Source organism: Zingiber officinale, chromosome 6B, assembly GCF_018446385.1.
Source record: "Zingiber officinale cultivar Zhangliang chromosome 6B, Zo_v1.1, whole genome shotgun sequence".
NCBI classification, from domain to species: Eukaryota; Viridiplantae; Streptophyta; class Magnoliopsida; order Zingiberales; family Zingiberaceae; genus Zingiber; species Zingiber officinale.
In genome coordinates this window covers 115961577-115987902 of record NC_055996.1, presented here as the reverse complement: position 1 = coordinate 115987902, position 26326 = coordinate 115961577, and the positions used below count along the sequence as shown (strand labels likewise).

Sequence of the window (26326 nt, the reverse complement as noted above, 5' to 3'; positions counted from 1 at the left end):
TGTAAACTACGTTTGGCTATTTTTATCAAATAACGCTCATGTATATTCATTTTTTTTTATCAAATCTCTCTCATGATGTTTTTTGTTGTATCGCAATTCAATTTTATTTTTTCTCATATGATCCTTGGTTTACACCTTCCCAACTCAACCTACAAGTTGTAGTTCAACTTACGGCATGAATTGTGTGGTGCAAAATTCAAAAAAAAAATCAATAACTTAAAATGAGTAAATTGGAATCTCTCAACATTTTTTTGTATGAATTTTAAATTCTTTTTCTATAAATTAATTTGTGAAACAGCATTAAAGATTAGCCAAATAGAAGTTGATCTAACCAATCAACTTGGTCGGCCCCATACTGCCGAATAGGTTGGTTATACTTAACTCACATCTAACCATCCAATTTAATTTATCTAACTTGCATGGTCCATTCAATTTGCATGTTTTGAATAATTTGTTTGATTCACTTAATTTAATCAACTTGTTTATTTAGACGTGGACGTGGAAAAGACGGAAAAGAAATAGATTCGTCGCTAGAGTAGGTATTTTCTATTTGTGGTTGTAAATAATAATATTAAATTATATTATTCTTGGCTGATAGCAGATGCCCGTCTAGCTCAGTTGGTAGAGCGCAAGGCTCTTAACCTTGTGGTCGTGGGTTCGAGCCCCACGGTGGGCGACATTTATTTTTTAAATAAAAACCATGAGAAGAAGAATGACTCAGTTGAACCCAACAACTTCCGCTCAACGATTGCCTCTTCACACCTTGTAGACTTCTATCCTCTTAACTAACCATGCTATTTTTATATACGAGTCCCTGTCTCATGTTATACCAATCCACTTGAATTAATGGACAACGTTCCCAATCAGTAACACAGATATACAATAATCAATCAGACAAAAAATTGATTATTTACCATTAATTCTTTCTTTAAAATTGTAAGGAAACATGATACACACAACAATTTTGATTCTTCAATGATATATCAAATATTTTTAACATCTGGGCAAATCAGCTGGAGGATGCGGAAGAGTCTTCAGGGGCCCCTCCCCGTTCTTCACGATAAACGCCATCGACAATCCCCACGTCAAGTGCACATCAAAATGGCAGTGCATAAACCACACCCCTGCGAGTAATTTAAACACGATTAATGGCTAATTAAGCCTTCGAATTTTCTATGTGATTAACTAAGTATATATATACCTGGATTGTCGGCCACGAATCTAATGGCTGCCCATCCTCCGACAGGGACGGCGATGGTGTTCATGTAGGGCGGATCCACCAAGTTGAACTTGGCCGTCATGGGGTTGTAATTCCCTATTCCGTATCCCACCACGTAGAAGCTGTAGCCATGGAGGTGGATGGGGTGGTTCTCGGTGGTCACGATCCCTGTATCCTGGAACACGATCTGCACTCGGCTGCCGTACTCCAGCACGCGCACCTTCGTCCCGATCAGCGACTGCGTGTCGTTGGGGACGTTGTTGGGCGCGCCGTTGACGAAGTCATACGTCTTCAGCGGCACGCCGGGGAAGTCGTCGGTGTAGTAGCCGTGGATTTTGTTGTAGTAGGCCCCCAAGAGCGACACGCTGGACCTCACGAAGCTGACGTTGTTCATGGACGCGGCGAAGACGCCGCCGCCGGGGCCCCGGCAGCTCTTGTTGGGGTGCTTCGAGTGGCACTTCTCCACGTTGAGCCCGACGGTGATGAAGAGGTTGGCGTCGATCTCCAGCGGGATTTTGGCGGCGGCCTCGAGCCCGCGGAGCAAGTGGAGGTTGGTGTTCGCGATGAGGCTGTCGTTGTAGACTGGGAGCAGGGCCGGGAGGCTGAACTCACCGTTGAGCTCCTCGGCGCCGGTGTACTGGAAGTGCGCGACGGCGGAGATGTTCTGGAAGGAGATGTTTTTTCCGGACATGTAGGGCCCCAGCGCCATATCGTAGGTGTCGATCTTCTGGTCGGCCTCCACCAGGACGTTGATGGTTTGCCCCGGCGCGATCATGAGGCGGTCCACGGTGAAGGGCTTGGTGTAGTCGGCGTCGGCCTCCACGATGGTCATCTTGTGGCCGGCGATGCCGAAGAAGTGCTCCATGTTAAGGGACGCGCCTATTAGCCGGAGCAGATATGTTTTACCAGGGATAACGTCGATCTTATACACATCTGGATTTTAAAAACCACTCAATAATCATGCATTGTACTAAACAGAGTAAGAGCAGAGCAGAGCATTGATGTGTACCAGTGGAAGAGCAGTTGTAGAGAGGCCCGGGGTGGCCGTTGATGATGAATGCGTTGGCCGGCGGTGGGCCGCCGCCGCTGGCCATCACCTCTCTCTGCAGCTTCAGTATATTTTTGTGCCAGTACTCCCCAAAGACGAGAGTGTGCTCCTCGTAAGGATTGGGAAAGGGATAAGGGACGCCGGACTTGGGGTAGATGATGAGAGGGCCGTGGACGGTGGCGCGGAGCCAGGAGAGGTGGGCGTGCCAGAACAGAGTCCCCCTCTGCTGGATCAACGTGAACTCGTACGTGTAGGTCTGACCCGGCTGAATCGGGCACTGGGTGATATAGGCAGGCCCATCGGACCAGCAAGTCAACCTCTGTCTCACCCCATGCCTGCCGTTGACATTAACACCGTCGTCAAAGTCAAAACAGTCAATAAAGATGGGCATGCCAAGAAGCATTTCTAACCAGTGGATGGTAACGTTGTAGGGGCTCTCATTGGTGACCTTGACGATGACCCGATCGTCTTCCTGAGCAGTGATGGCCGGCCCTGGAAACAATCCGTTGACGGTCACGATCTCCTTGCTCTTGCAAAGCTTCGTCACCCTCGTCGTTTGCACCTACCCACAAGAAACAAGTCACCCACTGATCTGTAAGTTAACCAACTACCGAACGGAAAGTAACAGAGAGCTAGGCAAGGGAGGAACAGAGACCTTGAAGTCATAGAACCTGGTGCTTCCTCCAACAGGCCACGCGGGGTGGGCCATGACAAATGGCACAACGAAGAAACATGACAGCAAAAAGCATAGCAAGGAAGGAGGAGAAGAAGAAGATGCCATCTCCCACTCGATGCCAATGCACAAGAAAGATGACAATCTTTATATACACACAGGAGAAGTTTTAATTAAATCTGTGGGGAGTAGGAAGAGCAGGTCTCATGATTCCTCCCAACAACTTGATTACGTATTATGATAACCTATCAGAGAGGTTGCTATTCGACTTCATCATTGACCACGTAAAGATATGCCTGGCTGCATGATGATATGTAAGAGAATAGAAGACGAACTAATTTCCACCTGCTTAATAGACCTACCAAAACTTCTTGAAAGGAACAAGGCCTGAGCAAAATCATGTTCATCTTCCTTTCACACTGCATGAACCAACTGGAAAATGGCCAATAGATTTATATATATTTCCCTGTGAAAAGATATATAAAAGAGCACCAATGATTCTTACTTTCTACCTACTTCTCGTCTGTCTTTTTTTCCCCTCCTTTTGTTCCAGCCATTGCAGGGAGGCATCATGTTCATCAATGCAGCCCGTGCTCGAAGAGAGACCAAGAACAGAGCCTCGTAAAAAGTATTACAGAGTTTTGCTGATTACAGTTACGAAACTAATTAGTTGTCTAAATGACGATGGATAAAGAATTATGTTTGTATACATTTATGTGATCCTTTGTTTTCCCCCTTCTTGCAACAAAAGGACAATTATTTGTTAGTTAACAACTGCTGGTTAAATTAATAGCTAAAGGTCAGACAAATAGGTAGACGAATTAAACAATATCTAACACAGCACCACTTGTCAACGAAGCAGTTGACCTAAACCTTAGAGAGAGCACCTAATGAACAATTACTCAAATAATGGTGAAAGTGCCAGCAGTTTGTTCGTTGATTAAGCGAAAGTCAGGCCCTGTGATGTGCCGTTTAACTAAAACTTGATAATATTCGCAAGAAATATATGACACGCATCAAATGTCAGTGATACGTACGTGCTTATTCTTAAGTAAGAAACGATCTTGATCCTGTAAGAGAAGGTATCAACTAAGAGTCCGTTTACTTAGCTTGATGAAAAACATTTGACAAAGAACCTGTAAAAGAAAGATTCTGTAATAAGAAGATAATTGCCGTTACCAAATATCATAAGCTAGAAACGCAAGCAAACGAGGGGCTTAACTTACTTTCCAGACCTGTAGCCAAATGAGTATATTCATGGGGCATCGTGATCACAGAGACATATTTAAGCAGCTGCGATTAACGAAGTACAGTGTACTAACATGTCTATCAACAAGGCACAAGTACAGGATCCAAACCTTGTAATTATTTTGTTCATTTATTATTGCTGCAACAAGTGGAACCGACAAGATGGAGCATGATTAGATATGATTAAGCGTATTAATTATTCTTCGAATTTTTAGAATTGGGCTTAATTTTTTATTTCAACAATTGGACTTTTCTATTGGGCTTGGGCTTAGACTACACAAATACCGAGCCCAACTTTAAAGCTAAGATTTTGTAGTAGGATCTTTTGAATATTTAACCCTCCTTTTTTGTTTTATTTTTTTTTTTTTTGGAATTGTGTAACTGTCCTAAATAAGTTTAACAGTGCCTCTAGTGGATTCAATCTAGTCGTTTTACTGACAAATAAAAACATTTTTGTGGGCTAGATTTGACTTTTGGGCGATATTTTCAGCAATATATGTGCAAGTGATGTTAGGTGAGATGTAGATTGGAGTGTAGTTAGATCTCAGCAGGCACATTGGATGGCTGTTCATTTGGCAAATCGATCAGAGGGGACAAGACGAAGTGGTGGTGGGGAAGAAGAAGAATGGAGCACAGGATCATATGGGCAATGGCGGTCAACTCCTCTATCGAACCATGTCTGTCCTTCACCTGGTAACCCTTCTTCTTCTTCAAACACAATTAAAGTTCTCTCGTACAGACTTAGAATATATATGAAGGCATGCACGTTAGTTATATTCTTCTTAACTCCTACTGATCATTAACCGTAAGGACAAGACAATGATGAAGCCCATCAACTCTTTGTTTTTCTTAAACAAAACATTCAAACCTGCTAAAATGCGCCGACCATGTAATTAAGGAGGAGTTGGGACCAACCTTTCCTCCCCAGTATTCTCCACCTTTTCCACCCCAAGTTTGACTGAAGGCCAGTACTGTTACACACACCTTTAGGTTGTGAAGGTTCATGCACCTCGAGGAGCCTTGGCAATCACAAAGTCTAAGTAAATGACTTCCTGCCCCACTTTGATGCTCACCAATGATCTGATGAAATAATTAGGAAAGCCGTCTCAAATTAGTGCAACTCAAGAATATGACATCTTACATAGTTCTTTGATCTCACTCAAGTTCCAAGAAAGTGGATCTATAGCCATGACAGTGATATGTACACAAGCAAGTGGAACAGGAGTAAGCACTGTTCATAATTAATCAACTCAATCTAGAGGGTTAGGCATGTATAACTCTAATTAAGAGTTTATGCATTAAGGTTTGATGGGGGAATTAATTATTTATCATAATGGAATCTGCCTAATCTAGATATGTACTATATATTATCATGATGGAATTGATTAATTAAAATTGAAGACTACTGGTCAGGACACTAATTATTTAGAAAGAGGGAAGATTTCAACTCATTCGAATATATTCTCAGTTATTTTAATTTATCTCATGCATGATCTATACTACACACATGTTTTGTTCCCAGGTTCTCTAATTTTGCTAGTCTTTTGTAAAAGTTAAAATAAGGATATATAACACTCCCTTACTATTTAATGAGTACTTCCACTGAAGAAGCAATAGTACTAGCTAGATCATTTTTCTATGTAATTATAAAGATATTAGACCATTTTCCTCTAAAATATGACATGATCTACAATGAAAAAAATATGAACATTTTTAAAGCTCGACAATTTTACATAACTGAATTTATTCTTTTCCTCTAAATAGGTAATCTTATTTTCTAAAAAGAGTTAAAAAGTAAACAATAAAGGTACAGAAAATACAATGCCATGGCATTAAGTAGCAACATATATGAACTCATTTAAGGGAAGCATCTGATGGTCGAGTATGTTCTTGCAAAGTGATGAACCTTTTATTACGACAATTAAGCCTACAATGCATATATCCCTCAAAACTTGTATAATTAATTTCATGAGAGAGGATAAAGTATATAAAGATTAATTGTCATTTCATTGATCAAGAGAAAGGTCTAGTATAATAAAATCATCATCTCCAATTGTTAGTTCCAAAGATCAACTAGCATATTTTCTAACCAAAGTTAAAAGTACTTAAAAGTGAAATATATTTGTACTAATATATATTCAAATAGCTTAATAGGAAGTGTTATGGGCAAAAGGTCCATGCATGAATATATTAGGCCAATTGCCTACTTGTAATATTTTCATATTCATTAAACTACATATATAAAAATTTTATAATGTTCTTTGTATATATATTACTAACATTCCTATCTTGTTCTTTGGCTTGATTAGTTTAGAGGTGTCCTATTCCTTTGTTGCAACTTATAAATCCTCAGCCTGACAAAACAAATACTTATATCTGCTATATTCCAAAAACAATGATTGAAACCCTAATTCACTAACATCCACCTTTCTTTTCTTCTTTGCTCCACACTTGGGGCCCAACCGAACCCCTCACATGACCTGATTTAATTTGTCTTGTACTAATTTGCTTCGCTCCTGATGCAAGGTATTTCCTTAAGGCAATTACATGGTTGACTCATACAGTCACACTGCTGTATAGCACAAGGACAACTATGGACAAAAAATTCCTCCACAAATAAAAATATACACTACTTGACAATCTAGAAATGGGAGCACAATTGAATAATCAATTCAATCCTATTGAAGAATAATTCATACGACCACCATTCTGAAAAGATATGAGAGCCAGCGAGACATCACAATCCAAAGCTTCTCAATTGGTCCATCATCACCTTCACCCAATCCAATATTCCCAAGCCTACCTTCTTCTACCTCCTCCTCCTCTTCTTTCTCTCTTTCTCTTCTTTTGAGCTCTCTTTCTGGATCACTTCAGAATTACCTTTGCATGGATGCCAGCCAGTGGCCTCAGGTAATTAAAGCTAATTATAATCCCCTCCCCCCTAGATCCTGATCGATCGACTATATTTTCCTTGTTTTTTTTTTTAAAAAAAAACAAAAATTTATATGAGTTCTTAAGATCTGTGTTTTTCTTTTGAGTTTTAGCCTGTGATTGATGTATACATGCATCGCCTTTAACACTCTTTCTTTCTCTCTCTCTCTCATCCTTTCCTTTGGCCTTAAGCTTTGAATCACCTCCCTCCCCCACCTTTTACTCATGAAAGCAGCAACCTGATGCCACTTTATGTTTTTCTCCCCACCTTTATCTTCTCTTTTTCCCTTACTTTCCTTTTGATCGCATGCAATAAAGCAGTGCTACTGGCTAAGGTACTTGTTTGCTTTGTTCTTGTCCATGATTTTGCTCTTCTCTTTCATCTTTTACGAGATAGCTTTTGCCTCTCACTTCTCCTTTCCTCTTTCAGCTCGCATCTGTTCTCGATCTATTTATTTCGAGATTTGTAGTATGTGAACGGCACTGTAGTTTTAGTTTGCTCATATGGGGAAATTTTGGTGTCGTAATTCGTGGTGGTGCTGCTTTCTAGGGCATGGGACTGCAGGTGAAGCCCATGACCTTGGGGGATCAGTTCGCCTCGTCGACCAACAGCGGCGCCACCATCTCGACCACTGCGAAGCTGCAGGTGGCTGAAAGGGAGATGAGGGAGCGGCAGAGGCCGAGGCCGAGCAAGGAGCAGGCCCTCAACTGCCCCAGGTGCAACTCCACCAACACCAAGTTCTGTTACTACAACAACTACAGTCTCACTCAACCCAGGTAGCTGATTGATCGATCGATAGATAGATCTTTAGATATCAAAACTACATCCGCATGTCTGAACATGCACGAATTAATGGCAGGTACTTCTGCAAGACCTGCAGAAGGTATTGGACAGAAGGTGGGTCCCTCCGGAACGTCCCTGTGGGCGGCGGCTCGAGGAAAAACAAAAACAAGACCACCGCCGCCGCCGCCGCCGCCACTGCCACCTCCGCCAGTTCCAAAGCTCCAAAGTTGTTCCATGAGGGACAGGACCTCAACCTGGCCTTCCACAAACAGGGCCACCTTCCCGAGTTCAACTCCATTTGCCAAGCGAGCAGCAGCTGCAACTCCTATAATCTCTCTTCCTTGGACTTACTCAAGAGCACCGCCGCCATGCCCATGCCATTGCCCGACTACACCAGCTCTGGGTTTGGAGGACTCATGCAGGAATTCATGAGACCTCCTACTCTCAGCTTTCCTCTGGACACTGCAGGGTTCGGGAGCCTGCAATTACTGCCAGGAGTGAGTGTTCAGGAAAGTAGTGATCATGCTGCCGGGAGCAGTAAGCTTATGTTTCCTCTGCAAGAGCTCAAGGGAGCAACTGAGCCTTCAAAGAATATCGAGTTTGAGCAGAACAAGGGACAAGGTGGTGATCCACCTCCTGGATATTGGAATGGCATGCTCATGGGAGGAGGAGGAGAAGGAGGAGGAGGAGGAGGAAGTTCTTGGTAGAAATTAAAAGTATCAATTAATCCTGATTAAAGGAAGAGCGCTCCTTCAGCTTGACTTCAATTTTCATCTAGCTAATTGTTAATTTCTCTAGTTAATTTAAATCCATCATCAATGTGGATATATGTTGAAGCTAAGTTTTACATTGGCTTCAAGAGATAATGTGGTCGACACATTAGAGGAACCCTTTTTTTACATGCTCTAATTATGGCAAAAGAGAAGCATGTGTGAGACTTCTGGTATGATATATATGTTTGTGGTAATGAATGATTGAAGCATATATATATGCACTGAGTTAAAGGTATTGTACCAGTAAGTGGTGTAATTTGTTGATTTATATGATCAGAAGAGGAGGGATTTTATGTGATCTGTTACTTTTGTCTTTAATATTTATTTTATCTATGGCAGGTCACGAGAAGTCCTTCCTCACCTACTCAACCCAACTAAGATTCTCCTAACCATGATCAGCCAGGTAGAGACCACATTCTAACACTCTAGATGTAGATAATGCCGCCTTACAGTTTCTGCAACCATTTGGCTTTAGTGATATTAGTCGAAGCAATTGAGGTAGATGTTTAGACATTGTGGAAGCATGCATGGTGAAAACTGAAGAGAAAAGGGAGGTCAGGTAATGGCATCAAAAGTGCATGCATTGTTACTGATTCCTATGTGATTGCGCCATTCAGTAACGTGCCTTGTTACTATCCAAAACATGGGCAGGGATTCAATATGATCTTTGCCCATACGGATTCAACATCCTTCTCGAGAAGGGTGCCCTGGAACATTGCCCTAGAAATATATAGGAACTGAAGAATATTAATGATTTAATTTTCTTCTTTCATTTACTCTCAATTCATATGTAATTCACCCATCATCTAATGATGCATGCCCATTCATCTGAAATGTTAAAACCACTCCAAGTCCAAGTCTTAGTCTTCATGAAAATCTTTCATGGTAAAAATGATACGATGAAAGAGTATAGTTGTTGCAAATAAACATGACGATTTTTATTATTGCAAAATACGTACGCTGTCACACAAGATTGATTGTAGTGTAGATAATCTATTAGAGGTTCTTCCCATGCATGTAACCAAAACTATAGCTTTGTCCTCCCCGATGGATGTTTAGTGTTTGACTATATGTCGTGCAATAGCTTGAGCATGGTATCTGAGGAGTTACGTTGCTTCTATTGTAGTGAAACTTTGGGATTGGAGAGATCAGAGTCAAGTGATCGGAAGGTCGGATGTTGGATGATCAAAAAGTCACATCATAGATCCGGTATCATGAATTAATTATATATACTCGAGTTTCATTGTCTTCAGTATAGTAAGATACAAGATCCGGAACAATAAATGCAGCCGAAAAATCAAATTCTCATGGAAGTGCGATCTTACAAGCCTCTTCAGTAATTCTTTGAGAGATTTTGAATGAGTAATCCACTCGAAACTTGGGTTGGTTAATTATAATGATATCAAGGAAAGCTGAATCTTCTTTGTAATTAGTACTAGGATTGTAAGTTTGTTGGGAACTAATAAATCTCCAGCTGATCTTTTTCTTCTTTTTTCACAGGTGCTGATGAACAATTTTGTTGGGCATCGAGTTGTTTTTCACAAATGAACTTGTTAATGTGATACCATTTAGAAGGATAGTTGATGGAATGGCTAATGAAAGAACCAAGCAGGATGTGTTCTTTGGTGCGTATACAAGTAAGGTGTGTCCACAAAACGAAAAATAGAGGTGCGAAATGATTGGGCCATCTTTGCCAAATGGGATGTCAAGGTCGAGTAGTAGCTTGTGACCAAGCTTGGATCGAAAATCAGTTCGGTTGGGCACGACCGTTGGATCGAATTGAGTTCAGTCCATGCTTTGGGCATGGCTCCAGTAGTACAAGTCCATTGTACTTTGTAATTAACAATTAATCAAAATATAACAACAATTAAATCTTTTAATATTAAAATAATTTAAAATATAAAAAAAATTATTGCAAGGGGACGGGATCAATATAGCCTGTTGAGTTAAAATATGTATCCAAACTAATCACGGGCAGCTTGAGGCCCAATTAGAGGTTCCCAAAACTTGTTTTCCCTTTAGACTTGCTCATGGGGATAATCGATCACATGAATTGATGAACGAAGCACAAGTAACAAATAGCAAATAGAAGGGAGAAAAATATTAGAATTTTAGGATGGATGCTCCATTGTTGGGGCTCTACGCTCCAGAATAGATAGGAATCATAGTTGTTGATGTTTCATTGAACTGAGAAACTCTCTACATGAAGTAAAAAAAAAAAATCAACTTTAAATTTTAAACAATTTGGAAACCAAACTGTAGTTCAATTGGTACGCGCAAATCTCCAAATTAAGAAAAACGCCTGAAGAATTTCCCTGCTAGTCGCTAATATGCAAATCCAATAGACTTTAAACCTATGGTACATGTTGGAAACAATAACTGGACTACATCGTAAATAACAACCTCTGGGGACAATAAAATGTCAAGGTAATAATTCAGGCCCCAGTTGTCCAAAGTTGTAGAGGTCTCGAAAAATATTTGTTGTATGAAAAACGGAAAATCAACCAGTAATAATTCCAGCAAGAATATCGCTCTTTCCTCTGGCATAAATGGTGTAGACAAGGCGTATTGCATCTAACCAGCCATACAACGACTCCCATGTGTCAGCAACCTGGTATAAGGAGCACATGACCAGCGTCATACACCATTGCAATGAGCGACAAGATCAATCTAAAACAATTTATAACTCCTCTTACTGTAACAACTTCACATCATTGCTGCATATAAAAGCAACATTGGTGCAGTTCCAAAGTTCCCAACCAGGTTTAGGTTAAAATGAATAAAACCATCTCAAAATTTGCTAGGATAAGTAGAAATATTCAAAAAAGAGTTAGCTGTTCAGATGAGGAAGATCCTTGTCAACATTTCATACCTTCCCGACAAAAAAAATAAGTATATTTTGAAATGCCATATTTATGAACCATTGTCAAAAAAATCATATAGACAACAACAAAACTGTCTGATCCTAGCAAAGGTGGCATAGATAATAGACATTTTCCCCTAAGCTAAATTTAAATGCCTGGAACATGGGGCGACTAGTCCTGGAAGAATCCAAGAGGAACCAAAATATACCAAGTGCGTAAATCAACCATTAGCAAAGCAAAGAAACACTGGGGAAAAAAACATCATAATCTTGACGAAGAGGGATATACATCATGAGTTTATCTCTATTTAGATGCTTGATTATGGCAAACTTACCAAGTAAACTGAGCCATTAATTGTCTCAATGCAAAGACCAGCACCTCGAGGTAGTGTAAGGTCTGCACAGGCTGAAACAGAAACAATGTCTTGGACATCAACTTTAAGTAGTGATTTATCAATTTGTGGAGATCCTGACAACATCCCAGAAGGACTTTGTGACAGATGCTTCTCAGCCTTACCGACCTGGGAAAGATAACACTAGTCAGTATGATCTCTATCTAGAAGATAAGATTCGTCAGTACGATCTCATCTATCTGGAAAGATTAAAAAAAAAAAAAAAAAAACCTCAGTAGGATTTCTATCCATTGTATCACCAAATCTAAAGTGTACACGAAGATATAAAAAATGCATGAATACAGAAAACAAGTTCCTCTTTGAACACAAACAATGGCATGGATTATAGTAACTGAGTAAAGCAATCTTTCTTTTAGCATGCACAGTTCACCAATAATCCATCTCTTCTCCATCAAGCAAAGAAACATGAGTTTTCATAATCAGGAGGAATTCTAAGTGGAGCGGCCTGTACATTATCAATCACAAGCAGAGCTTCTCTTTTATATAAGAAAAAAATTAGGAGAAAAAATGTCCAGGTGTGTGTATTTCAACTGATAATTTACCTGAGGTTCCTTTATTAGGGTGATGAAAAAAGTAGGAAAGCTAAAAGTGCAAATTGAACATACAAGAAGTGCCATAAACACTAGTGATGCAAATACTCATTAGTCAGGGCATACACATCAGAATTACTTGAATTCTACTGGATGCTATAGAGATATAATGGTCATATCAGTAAAGACTTACTTTTTCCTTACAACAACCATGCAGCCCAATAACACCAGGCCTCATAATTTCATCAAAAATAGCAGGTTTCACCATTACTTAGCAGATTTGGCATTAGAGAATTAGTTGTCGCTTCTAAGCTTTAACTCTAAGATACATCTGGTTACCAGAAAATTGTTCTCTAATGCAGGTTCCACCATTACTTAGCAGGTAAGGCATCATTGGTCAGCTATATCTTGGTCTTTACTCTTTAGTTCTTGACTCAATTTTTTTTTTCCTCAGTGACATGGTGGTTCCTGTTTTCCAGCATCACTGTCATCATTATTAAGTGTTAGTTCTACTATTTGGTGCAACTACATGGACCTTATTCTCCTATTGTACTGCCAAACTATACCGATAGTAAAAAACTTCCTGCTTTCCATCATGAGACATCGAAAATATGATATTGGATCTTGTGATGCAATCCAAGTTACCTTTAAACACCTTCCATGATGGAAAGAAGGGCATCCTGTCTACTTGCTATACAAGGATAGTTCCAAGAGAGACTGAAAGGTTTATTTTTAATTTAAATTTGCAGTCACATTGACTTGAGACACAACTAAGAACAAAAAGGTAAAGAGTTCACACAACTCAACAAAGTTGACTTATTTCATATATAGAAACTGCCCTAGTTGAGGTTTTACAATTATGAGAGAAAAAGCTGGAGTAACGATAATTTATTTTGTCCTGAATTAATTAAATTAGAGCAAGACTATTTATTTTGCTTTATGAATATAAAGATCATAACTTAGCAACTCTGATCACCATGTAATAGATCATGTTGACTTTCCCATATAAGAATGGTCTAAACAGTTGATGCATAACCTTACATCATCATATCATCATGTCGCTAAAGCAAAAAATGATTAAATTGATTTCAGAATAGAAGAAAGAAGCCTGAATCAAGGAAAAAGGACAAACACTTGCAGCTTACCTGCTTAAGTCCCTCATGATTCAGAAGAAATTGAGATCTTTGCCACTCTTTATGAGGTGCTATTGGAATATGAGCAGGTTGAGCAGTTAGGTAGCCTACTTTCAAGTAGGGTAAAGGAAGCTGTCGGAAAAACATTTATAAGTGGATAATGCTTGTCAAATTCATACGACTAAACCAAAAAGGGGCAGTGATAATATTACCTATACCATAAAGAAAGTCAATCCTAAATTGACAATTCAGGTAGGAAAATAAGATTTAAATATCAAATCAGTGAAATGAAGTTTCTTCTCAAGAAAGGTATTTTCTCCCATTGGTTAAACTAAGGTTGGGTTTACTTAGGTGGAAAGATGTGAGTGGAAAGCAAAGCAACACAAAATTATAGATGAATTATTCATGCTTCACATGCATTTCTGTGAGTTTTTGCGTCTCCAACTTTTTCGCCATCCTCTCTATCCCATTTTTTCACCCAAGTAAAGCCAGCCTAAGAAAGGATCTAAGCATCTTAGGCTTAATTAAAGAGATCACGCCTATTCTTACTTGTCTAGAAGAGCTAATTTCACCTTTCTGTAGAAAATTTAATTTCTAGCCCAATTGGCCTATGCATGCAAGAATGACAAGTATAAGAGTTGAGAAAAAAATCACATTCCTTGCCACCTGGGATAGACCATATGCACCATTTCAAACTAGCACGGAGGCCGCCTCTTCTTTTCATCCTATGATTCCTCTTCCTCCATGCTTTCATCCTCCTCTTTTTTCTCTTCTTTACACTCTTCCCTTCCTGGTCAGTGCTGACTGAGACCACATCATATTGACACAAGGTGTGGCCGTCAGCAACTGAACTAACTCATTAAGACCACCCAGTGAAACTCCAGTGCATAAGTAATTCTAAACCTTCCACTCTAGTAATAATTGTGCAATAAAATCAATCAATATCATTATGATAGTTTCTGTTATTGTTTTTAGGTAGATATTGCCCTGTGCATGAAGCTCCAGGGAATGCCAATCTTTACCATACATGCCGAGACGCTTGATTTGTAACTCCAACCATGATTGCCTATTTCCCATTAATATGACATGCTATAAGTGGTAGTTGAACAATAAGGTTTTGAAGATAACTCACCATTGATCGAACTAGCCTTAAAGCACTGTGATAAACCTGCATGATTATTAAAGACAACAAACAGGATCAAACCACTGATTAACTCACAATTAATTAATTTTTACCGTCTTAACGGTTATTCCTCAAATTGAAAAGAATCAGGTCCAGGAATTTTAGACAGGCACAAAATAGATATGTTCTTCATGAACTGAAAAAAAATGTCAACAAGAGAATGCAGATAGGGTCATACTGAGTAGTTTGGTTTCAGAGCATGAGCAGCTGCAATATATATAGCTGATTGACTATAAAACTCTTCAGGAGAGACTTCTTTTGCATTGACGGGTCTGCCAGACCTAAAAGTGTCCTCGGCTAAGCCATACTACATGTAGAAACAGATAATTATCGATTCAGTAACTGGTAAAGAGTGAGCCAGAAAACCATCATTGCTTATCTAAAATAATAGTTACAAGTTAAAACAACAAAAAATGGAAGAAGGCAGAAAACCCTTACCAACACTGTACCGAGATTGTAAATTGCTCGATGAAAATCAAACTGTAGTTGGATGGCGGCGCGGAACTGCCACAAGCACGATTAGGGAGTTATCATGATAAGAGCAATGGCAATAACAAAAAATCATCTGCAAACTATTCGAGGTTAGGTACTTGGCCCTTTTCACATTACTGAGCACTAAATCAAAGGCATATGTGGCATTACCTTTATTTAACCTTTTGAAACAGAAACAATAATATAGAAGTAAAACTTTATTTACAATTTCATGGCTTTACCTTGCTTATAGCTGTTTTTATTATAGTCTGTTTCTCCCGTACAGGAACAATTGCACCAAGTTCCTGTATCATGATTTTGTCCAAAATGCCTTAATAAGATTAAAAACTAACATAAAATTACTTCTATAATAAATCAACTTAGTTGATAAACCAATATCAATCTACCTGCAAAGCAAGCCCCCAGTTGTTAAGGGCCTATCATAAACCAATAAGGAAATTTGATTGATTAGTACACTATTAAACCAATTAAAAGCAATAGTGGGTAAAGAGACCCATATATTACTAATATACCATTAAAATTATGTCATGCAAGAAACGAATTAAAACATGGAGGAAAGTATGGTAACTTGAACAAAACGCAAAACTGCATAAAAGTATCAATGTCTAAGCAAAATATAATGAGGCAAAGCTACTACAATGGTAAACATCTAGGAAAAGATTAAGTAGTTAATTTTAAAATGTGTCCTGATTGGAGATAATATATCAGCAGGAAGGATAATAGTGAGAGGCTTTGATATTTTGACATCAATTAGAGAATGTGCTATGGACCTCTAGACCGACCAACCTAATATACTGATATTGATGTATTTGATTATCAAATAAAATATGACAAATGGCTGTTTTAAGAAATTAACAATAAGATATTCAAAAGCATGAACTTACCAAAGTGAAATGGGCCTCTAATGAAGCAAATTAATCAAATAATAAAATCTTTATGTAATTAGCACCTTGGATAAACTGACAATGAATATAGGTAAAATTTTCATTTACAACCATATAAGTTAGTTATATTGGTACAGCATGAGGAAAAAGGTTATATATATGAAGGAAAATACAAGAATATGAACAACTGTAATACCAGACCTGTGGGCTGTTCCAGTTGAGCTGAACAGCTTTCTCATACTTTTTGGTTGCCTGTAAAAGAAGGATCAAACAATATAAGTATGTCATCAAAATTCAAAAACCAATAAGTAAAAGGGACTTACAGGAACAGAAAGAAATAAAAATTAGAAAGACAAACTGCAGAGACAGGAGCTAAGCAATTAAATAAATTCATAATTCTTGCATGGTATCTGCTAGGTCACATCATTTTTTTTTCTAAGTTGTCATTTTCAGCTTGCAAAAAAAGTAAATAGTGGAAGAATATGGTGCAGCAATGAATGGAATGGGTGGTGGAAAGTCCAAGGTGGATCATATTAGATGAGATCATTAGGGGCTAAAGCACAATGTTTTTATCTTGGATAATCGGTATACTTTAGCTAACTAGGTTTTTATCTTTTAAAAAATGAGGCACTATATTTTCCACATGATTTACTAAATCTATTTATTACATGTTGTCAGTGGAAAGGAAAGCAAGGAGCTACTTGATTCATGAAAGAAAAGCTCCAAATAAAAAATTAAGAAAAATATGAACAATTAAGATATTATTTCTATAGCATAGGAGAACCAGGGTCAAACACTTCAATAAATTTGAGAAATTAAAACAAAAATACTAGAAAATAAAAATTTGATACTAGTAAAAAAATAAAAATAAATAAATAAATACTAGATTGTTTAGTTTGACCTGTTTCCATAATTCTTCAGCCTCCTTTGTACGACCACGCATTTTAGCACGATCAGATATTGCAATAGCCCAGTTATAATGTGCCTAAAGAAAATTAATACACCAACTAAGCCTTGTCACTACAATTATGGATACTCGGTTCAAATTATGAAAGTTGCTGACTTAGCCCTATGCATATAACTTTAAAACTTTTAGATAAACTTGAATATAATACAAGTTGAATAACTACAATTCAATACTTTTATGTTCTGTTACAAGTCCCACAAAGCAAATGGATAGTGTTTTAGAAGAACATAACCATTAAAAAAACATTGCGACAAGGTAGTCGAGTAAAAATCACATGCACCTTACGTTTTGACAAACATATGCAGGAAACTTCCCCTCAAAACAGTAACAAATATGAAATCTCAGTTATAACAGAAATGAAGCATCGTGGCAAAAGTCTTTTTCGCTTCAAATTCCTTACCTCAAAGAAAGTGTCCTAGGCAGGGTTTCATATTTGCCCCCTAAGAAGAGTAACAATGTCACATTAGTTCTCTGTATTAGGAAACAAGGTGAAGGAACTGGGTGCTCACAAGTCCACGACTTGATGATAGAATCATACTGTTTCCTTCTTGATCATTCACCTATGTAGTTCATCTTAGAATTCTCTCTCTATGTGAGATATTTCATCACACTTGTCATTCAGTCATCTTTCAATATTGTATTAATTTAGCCTCCTAAAATTTCCAAGATCAAAACTCAAGACATAGCAAGTTCATGACACAAGCTAGAAGCACAATATCTGCTGTTAGGCAATCCTAGGAAGAGTTATTTTCTTTCCCTTTTTTCCTTTCTTCTCCTTTGTTGTTGTCCCTTGTAATACCCCTTAAAATCATGCAATGTACTAAAGATGACATTTCATATAGAAATATACTACTTTCCTATCTGAACAAACCCTTTTATATTTATCCATCTAAGGCACTGATTAGAAAAGCCACAAGATGATCATATATAATGTATCTGGTAAAAACCCTTGATCAACAGAATAACATCCATTTATCATGCATGAAAACAATGATTCTAACATCTAATGAGCCAGGTCTATTGAACCAGAAACACAAGAAAACTCTTGATCATAAATTCTGTCAAGGTGATAGTACAACCTGCAGTAACCATTATTAGGTAAATGGCAAGAACAAGGAATCAACTATACTATCCAAATTAATAGCGCCACAATATCAGTGGTTTAAGTAAAATGTGCTGTCTGACCAATTGAAGTACTTCCAATATTGTAAATCATGAACAGAGTACAAGAGAGTAACAATTTTCTAGACATATTAGCATAATTTCAGTACCTTGTTCTACAATGGTTTAGGACAGAATCACTTACATCATAAAGTGTAGGACAAAGACGTATAGCTTCCTCATACTTTTTGCATGCCTCTTCAAGTAAGGCATCTTTTGAAGAATCAGAATCAGGGCCAACATTGTCAGCACTTTCCTGCATTGTGTAGTAAGAAAAAAAATGCCTCTTTGAGTACAAACTTCAATTACATTTTTGACATTGTTAAAAACGAAATAACCATCCTATTAGTCCCATAGATAGGACTCAAAGCATTTTGACGTGCTTTATGTATCATACACTTAAAATGTTCCTAGCACAGTTGAACAATACAGAAAATCAAGAGTGAAAGAAATAAGCCATGATTTTCTATCACGAGTAATGTTTTTCAGATTGCATTCCAAGTTCCAGCATAGTGACAAATTGACATGAAGAAACAAACAGAAAACACAGAACTACATGATTACAGAACGAGGATCTTTCGTCTGGATAGATATGCCAACAGAGACAAATAGCAAACAAAAAATAAACTTTCCCATGTTTGAATCAGCCTGACCATTTTGGTAGTGTGTTTTCAGCATTCAATAGCAAAAATGTAACCTTAATGGCTAAAAAATCTACAAGTTAACCATCTGATGATTCAAGGAGATCTTAATCCAGAGACTGACTAATCAGGAAAACCATCAAATTAAGAATCCTTTTCACATTGTTAGGACTTCCTAGATTATCGATAATAAATACTTTTTCTTAAACAAATTGACTATCATAAGCAGAGCATTAAAAGGCCAAGATACGGCCAAAAATTATAATAATTGTCTGAAATAATGAGTATACACCAATCAGTTTTCATGAACAAGGTAGAATCTCATCATGTTGTATATACTTCTTAAATAGTGAAGTATATATTTGGTCACTCAAATACAACTAACAGGTGAAATATACATGCATATGCATATATATTAGACACTTTAAAATGATTTTATAATTTCTTTACTCCAATCTGCATATAACATCATTTGCAAATAAGTTATTAGCCCAACAAAGCTGGATCACCTTCAAATGAGAAGAAAATAGCACATGAGATACCATTGGTACATATGGAACTAGAGAGAAAGCTAATATGCATTTCATAATAAATAAACTTCATGAAGACTTAGGGATTTTTGATATTCAATCAAGTAGGCAGATCGACAAACTCCAGAAGTCAAGGTGAGACTAAAGGCACTATGAAAACACCAGGATGTACTACCAACCATTTGGATCTACCTCTGTTGAACTCTATTTAAGGACCTATACACACTATAAGCATATTAATCTGCAGTAATATAAAGAAATTTGGGCAGGAAGGCACCAGGAATAATACCTGCAGAACCAATGCCCAATTGTAAAGTGCATCATGATCTTCCGGATTTCTCTCTATTGCACTAACATACCTACAAATATACAGAGTCATTTACAAGAAATAGCTTATAGAATCTGCTTATTTTATATCTTAAACAATGTATTCACCTCAAATATCAAGGTTCAGATCAATGTAATCTCAGACAATAAGACTTAACTCAGACCAAAACATCAAAGCTTCAAATAGGTGATTATGCAGTTACACTCCTTAGATACAGGTACTATTTGTTTATATGATTCAAGCTCATGAAACCCTGTTCATGATTAGATAGGCATGACATTTTATGTGCATCTTACAACAGAAGTAAAAAAAATACTCAGATTCTCTTCAAATTAATCGTAACTACTGGAATCCATAGAATGTCTAACAGAGTAGCTTAGAACATTGTTGAATTCCAAAGTTGAAAGACTCATTAAGGGAATGCTTACACTGACAGAATGATTCTACCTCCGGTAGAGGGGAGGGAAGTTCCTTTATGACAGCTTCTTTCCTCATTTACTTCGACCAAAATAAACTATGGAGGTGCCATCTGAAGGAGTTTGCAGAAGCAGTTTATCCAAGATTTGCTTCCAAATTAGATGGATACAAAGGACCATGAGGTAAACCTAGGAAAAGATTGAAAAAATCCTGAGTTCAATTCTTGCTGTGTTGGCAGACAGCTTCTGCAACACCAGGAAGCAACTGCATCGAAGTTGGATCCAGCAACACTTTTCACAAGGCCTCGCCAGACAGTGATATTGAGGTAGCAGCAACAGCAAGATGGAATTTGGGATAAGGAGAGAGAGAAAGCAAGGCCGCTCGTGGTGGAAGAAAAGTGGAATGAATCAGAGCAAGGAGAGGGGAGCTTGACAGCGCTGAATCTAGCAACAGAAGAGGTCATTGCAAAATCAGGAAATGGACCAAAGGTTGTCAGCATGCAAGAGAGGCAGGGGAGGGGAGTAAGCAGGGCTACTCTATTAGTCGGCATGGATCAATGAGGCTTGCATGCATGAAGGGTGTGGTACCCAAGGAGGAAAGGGGAAGAGATCAAGTGTCAAGATGGGAAGAAGAAGAGGATGTAGCACTGTGGGGGCATACATTGATTATTTTTACAATCCCATACCCACATCATTTACATTTCGAGTTATGGAGGGGGGGTCCTGATTCAAGGCAACATGGATCTTGATTAAGGATGAACAAATTGTCATCCCCAGGGATATTTTCCTTCTTTTGCCTTCACATCAAACCGTCTTCCCTCCTCTTCTTTTCTCCAACCACCCCATATATTAGCCCAGTTCTCTAGAACCAAGGAGCCATCTTGTAGTTTCATTCCTCCTAAGACACATGTCATTAAACTTGCAGCTACAATACGCTTCAGATAATTCCACTATGATCACACCATATTTCTATGGTGTAGAGCATGCACCTGATTTCATAAAGTCGCAAAACACCAAAACCACCATCGCTTTGCAAAAGATCAACTAAGATGTGTTAGTCTCAACTACTTATGACCAGCTACACAGATCTTATTTCTCCTGGAACTAAGTTGTGTTAGTCACAATGTTTATGAATGACTGAATAATTGAAGCATTTGAAATATTCTCTTAGACAATCATTGTCCCCAAAGACAAGAGAATGTAAAAGAGAAACAAGAAACATAAAGAATATTTTTGAATGATTAGAAATTTTCAAATTCATTTACAAGGTGAGGCAATGACAAATTGGAAATGGAATGTATTTGATTTTAATTAAGACAAAATAAAGAACATTTTAGATGATTAACAAAGTTCAACTTCATTTATAAGGCAAGCAATGGCAGGTTGAAAATGGAACATACTTTTTAGCTGCATATAAAAGCATCCGTTGGCGGGATCGACCTTCCTCATCTGTTCCAGTTACTTTGTTGATCAAATCCATGGAAATATCATTGTGGCTGAAATAGAAAAGTTAATCACTTCATCCTTTTAGTTTGAGAAATAAATATATGCATATACACAGAAATTTAGAAAAAAAAATTACATGCATATACCAAAAAATTTTCGCAATCAAACGTGCAATGAGAATAGACATGTTCCATATGAATGATCATTCCTTGGCAAGGGAGAACAAGGAAGTGAGTATCTTAGATTGAAAAAGTAGATCAAGCAAAGGAAAATGGAAATTGAGATTACGGATTCAGGTAAATAAAAAATAACAGAGAAAAAAAACCCTAAAAAGGATTCTCCCGAAAATATATCCATGCACTAAATTACTATTATGCGCTGCAGTAAACAGATATATCAGATATCACATTCATGTAGAATATGAAGTACTTCACACTGCACTACTGTTGTCTGACCAGTGAATAGATATTTCAAATGTCACATTCAAGAAAACTGTTAAGCATATCCACTTTCATTGTAATGCTAATATATCATTTTTTTACACAAAAATATGTTCTAAACATTATCAATTTTCAGATTTAGTTGGGATTAGTTTTAGCTGGGAAACCACAATACACCTGCCACTGACCAATATTTTGAAACTATTAATTTGTGTGCTCTAGATAATTATCTCTTCTGTTTTTTTTGGATTCTGCCTAATCGGCGTATGAGGATCCTACTTCAAGTAAAGGTCAGTGAGCTTAAATTATTTAATAGCACAATCAACAAAAAAAAAAATGAAACGACAATTTAAGTCAGCCTAACCAATTATGCTGCCCAAGTTGTGGTGGTAATGGTTATTCACTTTTCTCATGTTTCATGGCTGTTTTATATCTTTCATCTCGTACAATAAACTTGTGTTCCCTAGTTTACAGATACGTTGCTAAAATTGGATGATTTTTTTTTGTGGCACCTGATCTGTCATCTCATACAATAAGCTTGTGTTTCCTAGTTTAGAGATACATTGTTAAAATTGGAAGATTCTTTTGTGACACTGATCCGAGTATAACAGGGCATGGTTTTCTGAGATGCTCACTCTGATTGCTATAACCATTACAAAGTATCAGTTACCGTGTGTGTTCAAATTCTGAATCATCGGGATGTACATGAACTCCCAATCGCAAATCGTGAGCAACTGTGAGAAGCAGTACCCCGACTGCCACCAAAAAGAGCACTACTAACGAATGAGGTCCCATAATTTCTTAGAGTAAGGAGAAAACATCTAACGGGCACAACTTCCCAGAAACTAGTAAGTCCAGATAAAGAGACTGCAAGGAGATAAGACCAGGACAAACCTAAAAGAGGAACTCCCCGCAGCGCTGCTCCTATAGGCGTCGCTGCCGTCATCTTTGGTCGGATCCACAGACCAAGTTTTATCATCCTTTGCCTCGGAAGCCCCCTTCTCTTCCTCCTTGAGTTCGTCGAGAAGCTCCCGCATTGTGAACGTCCGGATGTCGTCGCCTCTCGCAGCGTCCGTTTCAGAAGAGGGTTTCTTCTCAGCTCCCTCAGCCTTGATCTCCCCTTCCTTGCCATCCAACTTATTGCCGATCTCGACTTCCAACTTAGATGGGATCTTTCCTACGGCGACATCCGAAGTTGGTTCGATCTCGCCTTCTTTGGCTTCCATTGCCGGCTGGATCTCGTCTTGCTTGGCCTCCAGGGTAGAATCCCCGGATTCCCCTGGGAGATCGGGTTCTTCATTATCTCCTTCAGGATGAGCGGAGATTTCGCCGGTCTTCGGCTCCACGTCCTCCATTGCCGGGATCGGATCAGAGTGCACCCCTGTCTCGTCGTTGTGAACTCAAATGACAACGCAAGACCAGATGCGAATTTAACAATTCAATGAGAACAAATTTGCATCAACACTTTTAAAAAAGGTAAAATGCCCTTCATATACATTTTTATTTTTATGAGTGCGGTTAATCGAGGGGATGAATTTATCAATAATATAATTTCAATTGTTTTGAATTATCCTTATGTTAAGGAATAAATCGACAGTGCTTATAAATTTATGAAGGGTAAAATAATAATGATGCGGTGACGAGGAGGGTCCCGGTGACGAGGAGGGTCCCATCCTATGGAGGATAGTTTTTAGTGGAGATTAAAATTAAGGTGGTCAACGTGCAAATAGCATCAACCGGTCGGGCGAGCATGCCTCGACTGGGGAGAGAAGGTCCTGGTCCGACCCCACCTTCGACACATGGAGGTGTCAAATGATCGACTCAATGGAGTATCGGACGTCGGATGGAGGAGATGATATGCAGAAGTTGGGTCGAGTGGCTACCCCGCTCAGCTAAGCAGTAAGACTCGACATTGGCAGAGCAGAACTTCGCCCGAGCGGACGTGACACAAGCACAGTGGAATTCTGGTCGAGCGGACAAGGCACAGGAACGGCGGAATTGCTGCCGAGTGGACTAAACACAGTGGAGCTCCGCCGAGCGGACAAGACACATGAACAGCGAAGCTCCGGCCAAGCAGCTAACCCACTCGGCCTAGCGGCACTCTCTTTCTGGTATTCATCGACATCCTTTTGGGAGTTAGTGTCGCCGACATCGGGCATGGACAACAAGAAGATCGTACGGCGGAAGCTTTCACTGTCACTTCAGAGATATGCTCGGCCCATTGCGGTATTGTGTCAGGGACACTTTACCGACAAGTCTTTTCAGGGAAAACTTTGGAAAGTGTGCTCGTCTTGGGGAGCGTGCACACACACTACAGAAGCTCTATATAAAGGGGGGTCCAAGCATCGGCAAAGGTATTCGATATTCACTATTTGCACTACAGTCTTCTTGTTGCTTCACCTTATACTTCATCATCGGTGACTGACTTGAGCGTCGAAGGGCCAACGCCGAGGACCCCTTACCTAGCTCGACGCTGATGTCATCTGTGTTGTAGGTCAGAGCGGAGTCTACAGACGGTCAGCGGGAGCGCCACATCTCCAGCTTTCTATCTCATCGACTTTCAGACATGATCATATTTAGCGTCATCTGTGGGAACTTAACCTGCATCCGAGCCGAGAAGATGGAGGACGTTGGACGACTCACCACCGTGACGCTCACCGAGGAAGAGCTCGACATGCTCGTGCAAGCCCGAGCGACAAAGATAATCGAGCAGCAGCAACAGGCGTTAGCCGATCGACAAGCGTTGCAGCCTGCGATATCGACGGTCGAGAGACGAGTGGGCAGGAAGACCGAGTGGAACAAATCTCTATATGGGGGCAGAATAGAAGGTCGATCGGCACACAGGGGGAAGCGTCGCTCCCGCCGATCCCCTTTCATCGCGCCTTGTTCTAAACCCCCTCAGAAATAGCCCAGGCGAATCAAGAACAAGGATCGTCTTCGGATGATGCTCTCGTTTGGGATGCACGAAAAGGCAAGGCGCCCCGAAGCAATGCGTCGCCCTAACGGATCAATCGGTAGTTCTCCGAGAAGATCTTACAAGACCCTCTGTCCAAACATTATACCCCGCTGGTGATCGAGGCATACAATGGATCGACCGATCCGGATGATGTTCTAGATAGGTTCAATAATGAAGTCACGCTGCACCAGTATATAGATGGGGTAAAGTGTCGAGTCTTTCTTACTACCGTCTCCGGATCGGCGCAGTGTTGGTTCAGAAGATTGTCAGACGGATCTATACGCAGCTTCAAGGATTTCCGAGCTACATTCTTACATCATTTCGCCAGCAGCCGACGCTATCAAAAGACGAGCGTTAGCCTCTTCTCTCTTAAGCAAGGATCAAAAGAAACGCTTCGGGTCTACATACAGTGTTGGTTGATACTCAGAATTTCGTATCGGTTCCCCTATACAAAAATTTTGTACAAATCCTGAACCATTCCTAACAACCTATTGTGTTCTTTAGAAATTAAATTAGGAATCGCAAACGAAACTTAACATTATTGATTCCAAATTTAACTTATCTGTTTTTAGAGGTTTAGACTTGGATCGCAAACGATACTTAACATTATTGATCCAAATCTACCTATGTTACAAATTCAATTAAATATTAATTTCAGAGATTGGCTTCCATGTTAAATATGGCGAGGCACTAGGCTTTTTTGGGTATGGGAGCATCCACCACTTCCTAGACAAAGTCTTTCAACGAAATTTAATATTTAATTTCCTTATAGTAACCCTAGGTTTAACCAAAAGGAACAATTAAATCACAAGATCAAAAAAAAAAAACAAAAGAACACAAACTCGAATCACAAATTCGAAACCTAGAATCATATGTCTCTTGTGTTTGGTATTTCAAAATCCATAAAAAGAAAACTAGTATGATGTGGAATAGAATTACTAGTTATACCTTTCTTTGTAAGCGACACCTCTAGATCTTCTATCGTATTCCTCTTCTTATCTCAGACGTCGTGTGAGTGACGATCTACCGAGACGAGAACCACCCAAGCTTCCTTCTTCTCCAAGCAAGTTTCGGCCACCACAAGAACTCCAAGAGAAGATGAGGTTCGGCCACCACCAAGCTCCAAGGGATGCTAAGAAATAAAGTCTCCTATCTCTCCTTCTTCCTTTAGCAAGATCCGGCCACCAACCAAGCTCCTTGAGATGAAGATCCCGCCGGCCAAGGAAGAAGAATAGGAGAGGGAGAGGAAGAGAGGGGCCGACCACCA

The 26326-nt window shown here is 39.1% G+C and overlaps 3 protein-coding genes and 1 non-coding gene across 5 annotated transcripts; 2 read left to right on the top strand and 2 right to left on the bottom strand.

Annotated features, from left to right (window-relative positions):
- Positions 1–603: 603 nt before the first annotated feature.
- On the top strand, positions 604–676 carry TRNAK-CUU. The gene has a single exon. It is a non-coding gene; the product is annotated as a tRNA-Lys (tRNA).
- Positions 677–886: 210 nt separating this feature from the next.
- On the bottom strand, positions 887–3097 carry LOC121989107 (laccase-6-like). Its single transcript, XM_042542951.1, has 5 exons — positions 2923–3097; positions 2678–2829; positions 2229–2602; positions 1202–2152; positions 887–1124 (listed from the first exon to the last, which is right to left on the bottom strand). The coding sequence occupies exons 1-5, from the start codon at positions 3046–3048 to the stop codon at positions 994–996; spliced, it is 1734 nt and encodes a 577-aa protein (XP_042398885.1). The 5' UTR covers positions 3049–3097; the 3' UTR covers positions 887–993.
- A 3778-nt stretch (positions 3098–6875) lies between these two features.
- On the top strand, positions 6876–8973 carry LOC121989105 (dof zinc finger protein 2-like). Of its 2 annotated transcripts, XM_042542949.1 has the most exons (4): positions 7347–7454; positions 7550–7588; positions 7670–7896; positions 7980–8973. In XM_042542949.1, exons 1-4 carry the CDS (start codon positions 7362–7364, stop codon positions 8608–8610), a joined length of 990 nt encoding a protein of 329 aa, XP_042398883.1. In that variant the 5' UTR covers positions 7347–7361; the 3' UTR covers positions 8611–8973. The 2 variants fall into 2 exon arrangements, with proteins under 2 accessions (XP_042398884.1, XP_042398883.1); XM_042542950.1 differs by lacking the exons at positions 7347–7454; positions 7550–7588 and adding an exon at positions 6876–7098.
- Positions 8974–10965: 1992 nt separating this feature from the next.
- LOC121989104 (protein HLB1-like) lies at positions 10966–23564 on the bottom strand. Its single transcript, XM_042542948.1, has 14 exons — positions 22998–23564; positions 21618–21713; positions 19763–19832; positions 18448–18558; positions 17076–17159; positions 16376–16426; positions 15677–15706; positions 15512–15574; positions 15237–15302; positions 14977–15105; positions 14748–14783; positions 13628–13747; positions 11875–12060; positions 10966–11287 (listed from the first exon to the last, which is right to left on the bottom strand). Exons 1-14 carry the CDS (start codon positions 23456–23458, stop codon positions 11177–11179), a joined length of 1614 nt encoding a protein of 537 aa, XP_042398882.1. The 5' UTR covers positions 23459–23564; the 3' UTR covers positions 10966–11176.
- Positions 23565–26326: the final 2762 nt, after the last annotated feature.

Excerpts from the sequence above, each read along its gene's own strand:
- LOC121989107 (XM_042542951.1), bottom strand. The coding sequence starts at position 3,048 with ATGGCATCTTCTTCTTCTCCTCCTTCCTTGCTATGCTTTTTGCTGTCA. Across the intron at positions 2,153-2,228 it reads CTACAACTGCTCTTCCACTG|ATGTGTATAAGATCGACGTT; the intron begins GTACACATCAAT and ends TTTAAAATCCAG. Across the intron at positions 1,125-1,201 it reads ATTCGTGGCCGACAATCCAG|GGGTGTGGTTTATGCACTGC; the intron begins GTATATATATAC and ends AATTACTCGCAG.
- LOC121989105 (XM_042542949.1), top strand. The coding sequence starts at position 7,362 with ATGCCACTTTATGTTTTTCTCCCCACCTTTATCTTCTCTTTTTCCCTT. Across the intron at positions 7,455-7,549 it reads AAGCAGTGCTACTGGCTAAG|CTCGCATCTGTTCTCGATCT; the intron begins GTACTTGTTTGC and ends TTCCTCTTTCAG. Across the intron at positions 7,589-7,669 it reads TATTTATTTCGAGATTTGTA|GGCATGGGACTGCAGGTGAA; the intron begins GTATGTGAACGG and ends GCTGCTTTCTAG.
- LOC121989104 (XM_042542948.1), bottom strand. The coding sequence starts at position 23,458 with ATGGAGGACGTGGAGCCGAAGACCGGCGAAATCTCCGCTCATCCTGAA. Across the intron at positions 17,160-18,447 it reads TTTGTCCTACACTTTATGAT|GCACATTATAACTGGGCTAT; the intron begins GTAAGTGATTCT and ends AATTTTCTTTAG. Across the intron at positions 11,288-11,874 it reads TTAATGGCTCAGTTTACTTG|GTTGCTGACACATGGGAGTC; the intron begins GTAAGTTTGCCA and ends TCCTTATACCAG.